This window comes from Brachyistius frenatus, unplaced genomic scaffold (assembly GCF_029030835.1).
Source record: "Brachyistius frenatus isolate BFR_SWC_R1_liver_20210118 unplaced genomic scaffold, ASM2903083v1 Contig_13, whole genome shotgun sequence".
Classification (NCBI taxonomy): domain Eukaryota; kingdom Metazoa; phylum Chordata; class Actinopteri; family Embiotocidae; genus Brachyistius; species Brachyistius frenatus.
Genome location: NW_027210612.1, coordinates 1,544,065 through 1,555,015, shown reverse-complemented (window position 1 = coordinate 1,555,015; position 10,951 = coordinate 1,544,065). Strand labels below are relative to the sequence as shown.

The window sequence follows — 10,951 nt, the reverse complement described above, 5'->3', positions numbered from 1 at the left end:
TTCTGTAAAATCTAGAGCTGCAAGGAATGGTCGATTAATTGAGTTATTGGTTTAATCGCCAATTATTTTATTAATCGCTTTATCATTTTGAGTCATTTTTTAATGAAAATCTTTTCAAATTCTCTGATTCCAGCTTCTAAAGTTTGAATATTTTCTGGTTCTTTTAGTCCTTTATGATAATGAAATTAGCACGTTTTGATTGTTCTAGGCAGCACCTTGGCCTGTTTGACATTTTTCATAATTTTCTGACATTTTAAAGACCAAATAGCTAATTGATTAATGAAGAAAAAAAAAATCGACAGATTAATCGATAATGATAATAATAATTTTTTTGCAGCCCTATTATCATTTTGTAAAAGTTAGACTATTTTAGCCACAGGTCACAACCATGAAGTCAGACTATACGTGTTCTGAAATTGCTAACTGAAGCTTACAAAACAACAGAATTGTAACTGAAGTGACCATTGTTTGGAAAATGTGACATGTCATTGGGGGTAAAGGGACACAGTCTTATGAAAACCCCCCCGATAACAGACCGATGCTGACATTGCTGTATGACTCATGCTATCCGATTAACTGGTCTTTGACTCTCTGCAATCTCTTATGTTTCATCATATTAAGTAGTCGTGCTGAAATAAAGATTTGGGTGAGATAAGGACATGGATTTTTCACGTGAAGAGACTTTACAATGGTGATAGGGAGGAGGGAGGCAAACATCAGTTAAGCAATCAGCCAATGGGATTTTCACAGCTGGTCCCTTCTATTGCCACATTGCCGAGTTACTTTAAAACGACCCGGGAACAGACAGTAACAGGACTTCAATAAACGGTGGTGACTTTACATCTCAAGTGGACCCAGACGTTCTGCTGCAGCCAATCTACCTCTGAGGACAACAGCACACGGTGAAGAGGATCAAGTCTGGTAAGAAATAATTTAAATCAAAAAGAATGTCTGTGGAAATGTTTAAGAGAGTATCATATAATTATTTGCTATGGTATTGGTAAGTGGTGTGGCGTTGCTGTTTAACAGAAGTACTGCATGCACCTTGCAAGATGCAGAAAGCATCATCACTGTGACTTTATTTCTGCGCATCTATGAATCAAATGGTTTTACCAGTACATTTTTTAGGCTGTTTTGTCTTGACAGTATAAATTTCATGCATTTCATAGGGACCTCACCTGAAACATTAGGAGACGTGCATTGCTCAGCAGCAACAATGAGTTATAATTAATAATGCATGTACCTTTTAACACTCATTAATGACACGTCATCAAAGTTTGATAGGAATTAAATGCTTTTATGGGCACATATTGTGTTTGATCAACATTGACAGAGTGAATTTGACACCCCACATTCACTTGTCTGCATTTAAACCTTAGTTTTGTTTAATTATCTGAAACTTTAAAAAAATCACAGACAAAAAATTGTAGTAAAATATTATAAATATTGAAATATTAATCAATGAAAACCTGTAAATTTCATATATTTCAATATCAAGGAGATTCTAATCGAATATGACTGAAATAATTAATAGACTTTCAGATCATTTATCATTTTTGATCAATCTGATAAAGAAGATTATGTCATTTTGAACAGCAGGGGGGCAAATTTGCCTGATGAGTACAAAACAGTACTTTTATATACAGGTGCTGATATGCAGATATAGGCCACATTTTACATCAACGTAATAAGTAATAATAAACAAATCAATAAAAAAAATTACAGTATAATATCATGCACATTTAGATATTGCAAGCTTTATTGGTCAATCTGCACAGAAAATTCAATCAAAGAAGTAATTTATAGAAAGCGTTGTCTTCCTGTATTATCTGGATACACAGTGGCATCAATGAAATGCCGTTTTTATGACACAGCAGTGGCATATGCCACTTAACATAGTGTTGTTCTGCAGACATATGCCACCCTTTTTTTTTTATCAATGTAATAAGTAATAATACAAAAAAATAATTCAAAAATACATTTTGATATCATGCACATTTACATATATAGGTAGCTTTAGTGGTCTAATTTAATACAGGAAAGTCCCTCAAAGTGATCGACAGAAAGCGGTGGTCTTCTTAATGTATTATTGTGGTTAAGTGTTGCACTTCTGTGTCACAGTGGTACCAAATGAAATGTCGTTTTTACGTGACACCCGGCAGCGGCATATGCCAGTAGAGACCGCGGGGTGGGTGGGGAAGGAGGAGTGATGTGTGGCAGCAGATGTGCCAGCAAAATACACGCGGAACAACAGCGGCTGTACTTCCGGCTGTAGTATGCGCGTAGAAAAGTGGTGCAATTTATAACAGCACAACAATGAGCGGTATTCGAAACGAATAGAAACGAAGCGGTCTTTAAAAAAAAAAATAAAAAAAAAAAAAAAAGAAGAAGAAGAAGAAGAAAAAAAAAAAAGTGACATCAGAAGAGTGGCATGCCCGCAGCCACTCTCCGGTCTGCTGGTGAGAGCGTGAGCACAGCCAGCCGCCGTACTTTCCTTTCTGACTGCATCACGCTACGCACATTTAACTGAGCAACATCTCTCCTCTTTTCTCGCTCCGCCGCTGTCACAGGGGCCCTTCGGAGAAATGACTCAAGCGGAAATCAGGAATCACCACGCCGACAAGCAGCGAAACGGAGATGCCATGGCAGAAACGTCGACCGTGGAGGATGTTTTTGACGACACCTACAAAGAGAAAGAGGGAGGGAAACCGCCGATGATGTTCGTGTGGAGAAATATCATATTGATGTCCTTCCTGCATGTCGGTGCGCTTTACGGACTGGTCCTCCTTCCCTCCGCGTCGTGGTTAACTCTTGGATGGAGTAAGTATCTGGTGACTACCGTAGCGGGGCTAAGCTGTGCAGATGTTTTGTCGGTTTCCGCTCCCCGTGGGCGAGAAGTCCCCGAGTACAGAATGTGCTGATGTTGTGTGTCGTAGTTAACTGTACTGTGCCTACTGCCTGAGGGGGTCATGCCTGTGAGAATAATGGAGAATGAGTCACTGACAAATTGTCCCACCCATCTCCTGATTTTTTTTTTAAATATATTTCAAACAAAATTGAACACGAAGGCAACCCGAGTAAACAAAACCTACACGTTTCAATCCAAAAGAGGTTATGCAATACCTCGTGTAAAAGTAATCGATCTCCCTAACATTATACCACCTTTAACAATAACAATTACCAAAACACTTTTTTTTTTTTTTTTTTATAACTGTGGATCAGTGTGACATTGCTGTGGTGGGATTTTTGTTTTGTTTTGTTTTTTGTCCCAGTTCTCTTTTGCAGAACTGCTTCACAGCGGCCAGATTGGAGGGTTTGAGAGCACGAGGTCCTGCAGCTTCTCAGTGGGGTCTAAACTTTGACTTGGCCACTCGAAAACTTGAACGTGAATCCTTCTGAGCTTGTTTGCTCTGTCATTCCTTGGGAGGGTTTACGATTGCTCAAAGTCCAAGTCTTCATTCGTAGATAATTCATCTCATCGCGGACTCCCAGAGACTTAGAAATAGCCGCGTAAAGTTTCACAGAGTGATGTGTCAACCATCGACAGAATCTTGTCTGCAGTTTTTTTTTTTTGTATTTTGACATGGTGTGAGGTGGCAAAATACTTTTTCACACAGGCCCAGTTGAGGTTAAATAAACTTCCTGTTTCTCTTTATACTGTAGAGATATCATCTGAAACATGTCTTGTATTTACTCAGGTTGCCTTTATTTTATGTTAGAGTATTGCAAATTAAATACACACCAAGACAGAAGACATCTTGAGGGGGCGTGATACTTTTTCACAGCACTGTAAACATCCACAGATGTATGCCTCCAGCTCTCTTCCACCCCTCTTTAAGAGCTCAAACCTGTGGCGGATTGTAAACTGTTCCAGCCTGTTGGAATGTGTTCCATGTCCCAAATTAGAAGTATTTGAATTTCAGTGGTAGCGGTAAAAGCATTTGCTGAATAATTTAAAATTTTCACCCGATATTATGTAGACTATTGACTAAAATTCCTGAACAATCTCAACTTTGTTTCCACTCTGGCACTGCATAATTTTCCCCTCTCTTTGCAATGCTGAGCTGCATATTATTTCACTGGGGAAGACAAAGCACAATCACCATTCCCATAGACATCCCATTGTGAGCCGCGTGGCACCACAACAGAATGGCCTTTGCCAATCAGAAGCCCCCCGCTCTCAAATCCCCGGTAGTCTTGTCTAGGCTTCACATAGAAATGCATTCAGCAGTTTTAGAACAACAAAAGTGTGAGAGCAGACCTGCGTGACCCCCACCGTCCCGTCTCCCTGCACAGATGACTTTTCTCCCAACAAAAAGGGTCTGACTGTGATAAAAAAAAAAAAAGAAGAAAAAAAAAAGAACATGATGTCCCAGTGACTCTGCCCTCGCGGCCTTAAAATGAATCTCGGTGTCGTGGTGACACTTTCCTGAGATACCTCTCCTCTTCACCTCTATCTCCTGCAGGTGCGGTGTGCTACCTCATCAGTGCTCTCGGTGTGACTGCTGGTGCACACAGACTATGGAGCCACAGGTCCTATAAGGCTTCTTTTCCCCTGCGAGTCTTCCTCGCCCTCGCTAACTCCATGGCATTTCAGGTGAAACAGACAAAAGTGTACATGTGTTCCACATGTATTCCCATTTCTAAGCTGCTAGCAGTTGTGCTTTTCTAATGAAAAGTTTTTGCATATTTATACTGTATACATTTTTCTAATGAGGGAGAAGTAGATGTGAATTTGACAGCTTTCAGTTTAATTTGTAACATAAGTATCTAACACATTATGAGTCATAAACCGCGGAAGTGAATTTGATATTTCTCGAAATGGTTAATATTCATCGCATTTACTTTGTTGCAGGATAAATTGGGAAAAAAATAAAGAGTCATAGGCGTGCTTTCCTGAATATTAATAAACAACGTGTAATCTCGGTGATAAGGCATTTGTTGCTCTGCCTTTACATGATTTATGACCTTAATCTGATGCTCTGCACCTGCCGGGCATTATCTATAAATTCCTCATACAATCATCTCTTTCCGTGTGTGCAGAATGACGTATACGAGTGGGCGAGGGACCACCGCGTCCACCACAAGTACTCCGAGACAGACGCAGACCCCCACAACGCCACGCGGGGCTTCTTCTTCGCCCACATCGGCTGGCTGCTGGTGCGCAAACATCCCGACGTCATCGAGAAGGGACGGAAACTGGAGATGAGCGACCTGAAGGCGGACAATGTGGTCATGCTCCAGAGACGGTGAGAGAGAGAGAGCGAGAGTTTGATTCGGGGGGGGGGGGGGGGGGGGGAGGAATTGCGAAAGGAGCTGAACAGTGCAGACTGAGCAGATCCTAATCAGCCAGAACAAGCAACAGGATGTAATCAGATGCTGTCGCTGCAGATGCTCTACTGACACTTACTGGACTTACAAGTTCTAATAGTATTGTTTCACAGTATTCATGTCTCCTGTGCAATAATGAAAACAAGTTGCATAATTTCTTGAGGGGAAACAAAATGCCACGTGAAATACGATGGCACGTTTCCTTGAACTCGTCTGTAACGCTACTGGAAATAGAACAACATAAAGATCGTGGTTTTAAGTTATGGTAAGGTCAACACCGAACCGCGAACCTCGCACCATCGTCCACTGCCTCCACGTTCGCATCTTTACCACCCAGAGTGAAATATAAATGCCACACAGGACTGCATGTTACCACTGAACATACGGTATATTAATGCGAAATAGTTCCACGTAAATGTGACCGCAGGAGAAGTTGTTGTTTCGTGTCTGGTTACTGAAAGTCTTTTCCTCGCTGTCTCGAGTTGTGCACGATGTCGAGGTCAGAGTTACGGTTGACGATGATGACACTTCACACCGCGTCCACGTTGTGTCAACTGACCGGTCATCGGTCAACATTTCTATTCCTCTGGAAGCAGTCCCGGATTTTCACTTCTGCTGTCAGGCGAAGGGGGTTAATGTGGTGGTCATGTGATTTCCTCTTTTATTTCAGGCACTACAAGCTCTCTGTGGTGGTCTTCTGCTTCGTTATACCCATGATGGTGCCCTGGTACTTCTGGGGTGAGTCCTTGGTAGTGGCCTACTTTGTCCCTGGACTCCTGAGGTACACGGTGGTGCTCAATGCCACCTGGATGGTCAACAGCGCTGCGCACATTTGGGGCAACAGGCCTTACGACAAGACCATTAACCCGAGGGAAAACACGCTGGTTGCTTTCAGCGCCATCGGTAAGGCTTTATTATTCATTTCTCTTGTCTTGATGTGCCTCAGGAATATTTGAACTGACTTTTCACCACATGTTGAAACTGCAGGACTGCATATTTGTCTGGACAAGTGGAAACAATGACACAGACACTCGCCTTCACTTTCAGATTAGATTATCAGTTATGACGTGTTCTTCCCTGATTCGCCATCGATACCTATCACATGACCCTTTGCGAAAACAAACTACATCAGCCTTGACCACCAGTGGTTAATCCAGCACGGAAAGTGAATTGCAGGCATTCATGACCTTGTTGTTCATACTTACAGCTTTTGTTCAAGTAGATTCTGTATATTATGATAATACTACTGCCTGCATGCGCAGGAGGTGTCCAGCAGCAATATCAGCCCTACGTGGAGCGCTGGTGTTGCGCTGTATGTGTTGATCCATCAGATTCTGTGACCTGCCCTGATATTCTTACCCTGACATCTTACTCCTCATGCCTAAACGTAACCAACACTGTAGGGCCCAGAATCTGATGGGCCACCAAAGACAGCGTATCACTAGTTTTGTGTGGCGTGACCAGTGTACACGAACAGTCATGTGATATGTGTTTTCAGTGTGGACATAGCCTGTATATATATATATATATACCTATATATATATATATATATAGGTATATATATAGGTGGTTTTTTTCCGTGTTGAACACTGATGTTATTTTTAGCAGCACTCGAGTACTGACTTTCTTTGTTTGCTTTTCACCACAGGATATACGATGCCGCAAATAGCTCCAAATTCACGTTATCTAATGATGGCAAAGAACTGCACAATTCTAGCACGCAATTCACTTTTCAAATATATTTCCATGCAAAGTGTTACCAGAATTAACATTGTCTGCCAACATGTTTTCTCCCAGACCATACCTTTATTGCAGTGAAAACAGTTACTGGATGCATTGGAGTCGTTTCTCACCTCCTTCTGAGTGTAGTTTCCCCACGTCACTCGCTTGTGCCTGAGCACTCATAGCTTCTGTAGTGAACACGTGTTGAATAAATGGAATTGTGAAGTCTCTTAAATTCACATTTAAAAGTTTCCGATGATAACCTCAGTGTTCATCAACACAACAATAGCCTTTTGGATTGTTTACTACTGTAGCATACAGAGTGTCATCAACAAATCGCTGCACACGGGAGTTTACAAATATCTAAATTTAGTCCATATTACAGGCTTTTATAATCTTTTTTTTTTTTTTTTGGCGTTATAAGTCTGCTGATTGGATGTTTTTAGTTGCTTACCACCATGGGAGTTGTAGTTGTTGCATCTCCAAAAGCTGTTGTGTCTTTGCTCAATGTTCGCCGTGCTGATTTAACTTTGAAAAATGATGAGTGGATGTTTGCTTTGACTTTAATGGATGTGGACAGACCTGCAATGACTTGACAACTAAACAGTGTCGAAATGATTACAAAGACTACAGACTGATGTACGGATGACGCGGTCTACTCGGTGTGGGTTGGATCTGTCTCGGCTCTCTGTCTATGTCCTTGCCTCCTCCCTTAATCGCCTGCGTGAGCACATTTTATTTCTCTCTCTCTCCTGTTTATAACTCCTGGGTAAATACTATTGAAACTTTGGTATTGCTGAATTTATTTCAACTCCCGATAGCAATGCGAGGTCAGCATCTGACCTCTATCCAACCCTGGTCGAAAAGAGGGTTGTCATCATAAGGAAGGTCGCTTATGTGGCTTGACCCACCCAAATAGACGCTGACGCAGGTTCATCCCGTGTCGCTGTGTTGGTCTGAATGTGGGATAATTTAGCTAATTAGATTCTGGTAGCTTGTGAATTACATTACATGACTGTGAGACTTTAGAACTTTCAAATCCAAAAATAAGTCTCCGCTTAGCATGAAATCAAATTATCAGTCACATGTAGCCAACAGCGGTTTGTTACTCGGCCACAGCCCTGTGATGTGTGTCACATTGACGTAACCATATGATTAGCCTAATTAAAAGATGTGTTACACCACTGTAGTCATGCATATCCTCCTCCAAGTTATGCATCTGAACTTATTCGAGTTCTTCTTTTTGTTTTTCAGGGGAAGGCTTCCACAACTACCACCACACATTCCCTTTTGACTACGCCACCAGTGAGTTTGGCTGCAAACTCAACATCACCACTGCCTTTATAAACCTCATGTCCTTCATGGGTTTAGCCAGCGATTGCAAGAAGGTTTCAAAGGAAATGATTGTTGCTCGCAGGCAGAGAACTGGTGACAGCAGCAACAAAAGTGGCTGAGTCACACAATCCCAAACTCTGCATCTGATACAAAAACCGAGTCGGAGCATAGCATCAGGTATAGCAGCATTTCACTGGTGGGGTGGTGATCACCATGCGTCTGGTTAAGTTAAACCTCTTCTTGACACTAACATCGGCTTTAAAGAATCATAGACCTTTGCGTAAAAATGTGTGGGTCTCTTTTAAGTTTTGAAGTGTCTTTACCGACTATTAGCCACAGGTAGTGACTTATGTAGCTACGTGTGCAAGCACAGCTTTTTCACCATATTATCAAACAAGCACCAGGAGAATAAGTCTTATTTTTTTGCCACATTAGGACGGCAAAGAAGTCTGTGTGAGCAGTGTGTAAAAGCAGTAATTACAGAATAATTTACTGTACCTTATATTTATTAATTAGCTATTTATTAATAGTCTTTGGCACTTTGAAAGCTTTATCGAAACCCTTAATAGTGAGGTTTCTCTGCAGGCAAGATTCAAGTCCTTTGGCTTTAACTTCTGTCAGCAGTGCTTTGTTTCATTCCTCACGGAGTGGAGCTTTATCTTGATACTTGTCTATTTTAAGGTGAGCTTTTCTCAACTTTTGATAGTCTAACTAAGCCACGAGCTGCTGTGTTTAAAGCCAACCGTCTATTGAACTGAATCCAGTTCAATTGTGTTATACTTGGGGACACTTTGACACTCACTGTCTCCAACTGTCCGAGGGCCTCTAAATGAGGATTCAGTTCTCTACTATAACACAATTTATACCTCTGGTTGACATGTAAAGCCGCTTCAGACTTCATCACTAACCCAATTTATGTACAGTAGGTGCCTCTGAACTGAAATATAGAACCGGACTTCTCCCTCTTAATTTGAAAAGAGATAATTATCTGCATTTATTTTGTATTCATTTGAAATAGAGACACATGTTCTCCCTCAGATAAGACCAACGAGGCATGAGGTAGGAGGTGTATTTACCTTTTGTGCTGTGTGATATTACTGAAACATGTCAGGAGTCTTGCCCAAATGCCTTATGAGGGTTACACACCTGTTTAAGAAACTACAAGTGCGAATAAAGAAATAAATTAGGGCTTAAACTGTATGTGCAATCGGTTGTTTGGTGTCTTACCAGCTTTTAAGAAACAATGGAAAAATCAAATCTCATCATTTAAAACGGAAAAAAACAACAAATGGTTACTGTGACGTAACTTTTGTGTCACTAAACAATTACTTGGCCCTAAAACAGGATCCAAACTCATTACGACATCAGTAACGACACTGTTGTAATATTTGTCACAATTCCTCTTTTACAGAGCAACACTTTTCTACAGTGTTAAAAATGGCACATTTTTTTGAAAAAAATGTTTTTGTATGTATTGTATGTGCCCTAAATAAACCAAATTTTCTACATGTGCTATTTTTGTTGGAACTCTGTAATACTCCTTATTCATATACTGAATAAAATCTATGATCACACCATTTCTGCTCCCTTTTGTTTTCATTCGTAGTTTATTAATGCGATTATTAAAGTTATTATAAATAATTATTCTGAAGCGATACAGACAGGTGTAGTGGTAAAGAATAAAACAAGTCATTGTCAACTGGATGCCTTAATCAATGGTAAATGGAAGTTATAACTGCACACTTAAAATAATGTATGAGAAAAGCACATGAGTTTATATGCAACTCCACCACATGAATAGTTATTAATTCCAGTGCTGTACAGTGATGTGCTATTTTACCTTTTGTGGAAATCATTTCATCTTCACTCACAGTCGTGTGAGTTTGTGTCCATCTGCACAACATATATTTTACGCACTGAACCCCGTATAGGTTCACAGGGGTTAAGAATCTCTTTTTCCTCTTCATCTTGCTGCGCACGGACATACAGTAACTGACAGCATCTCAGGTATCTGCCTCACCTGCTTTCAGACATCTTGTCCTTCTAAACTGAAAGCCTCGTCTCCTGCCTGCATGCCGACACTGATGGGGATCGATCTCTGTTGTTCACACTTGGCTTACTTGTCTCACGTTCATCTAAAAGTGTTGTCAGACAGCTGCTCTTGTGACATCACCAGGACATATTTCAAATATCTGCATGTGTAGTTTGAACATTCCTTGAGTCCTTGGTGGGGGGGTGGGGGATCTCTGTAGGCGCAGTCCTTTATATTTTACAGCCTTTATATGTGTGATCCTGCAGACTTAAAACCTAAAACAGGAATCATAATTTCCTTTTGTTGTGGTCATGTCAGGTGGGAGATATTCATAATTTTAGACATATCTACATAACTCTAAACACCAAAACTCTGCCACTCCCAACAATTTGAGCCTGGACAAGCGAGAAGATAACTTCCACACTGGAGTCAATAAAGAGGCTTTAGTGTTTGCTATGCAAACCCAATTGTGGTATTTTAGCACTTGCTCCCTCTGTTGGAGAAATTCTTTATGACAAGTCAGAGTACATC

The 10,951-nt window shown here is 40.8% G+C and overlaps 1 protein-coding gene across 2 annotated transcripts; it reads left to right on the top strand.

The window, feature by feature from the left end:
* Nucleotides 1-794: 794 nt before the first annotated feature.
* Nucleotides 795-9,965, top strand: scdb (stearoyl-CoA desaturase b). Of its 2 annotated transcripts, none has more exons than XM_069692756.1 (6): nt 795-921; nt 2,571-2,820; nt 4,467-4,597; nt 5,044-5,249; nt 6,002-6,234; nt 8,308-9,965. In XM_069692756.1, the coding sequence occupies exons 2-6, from the start codon at nt 2,586-2,588 to the stop codon at nt 8,505-8,507; spliced, it is 1,005 nt and encodes a 334-aa protein (XP_069548857.1). In that variant the 5' UTR covers nt 795-921; nt 2,571-2,585; the 3' UTR covers nt 8,508-9,965. The 2 variants fall into 2 exon arrangements, with proteins under 2 accessions (XP_069548857.1, XP_069548856.1); XM_069692755.1 differs by lacking the exon at nt 795-921 and adding an exon at nt 2,367-2,467.
* The last annotated feature ends 986 nt before the right edge of the window (nt 9,966-10,951 follow it).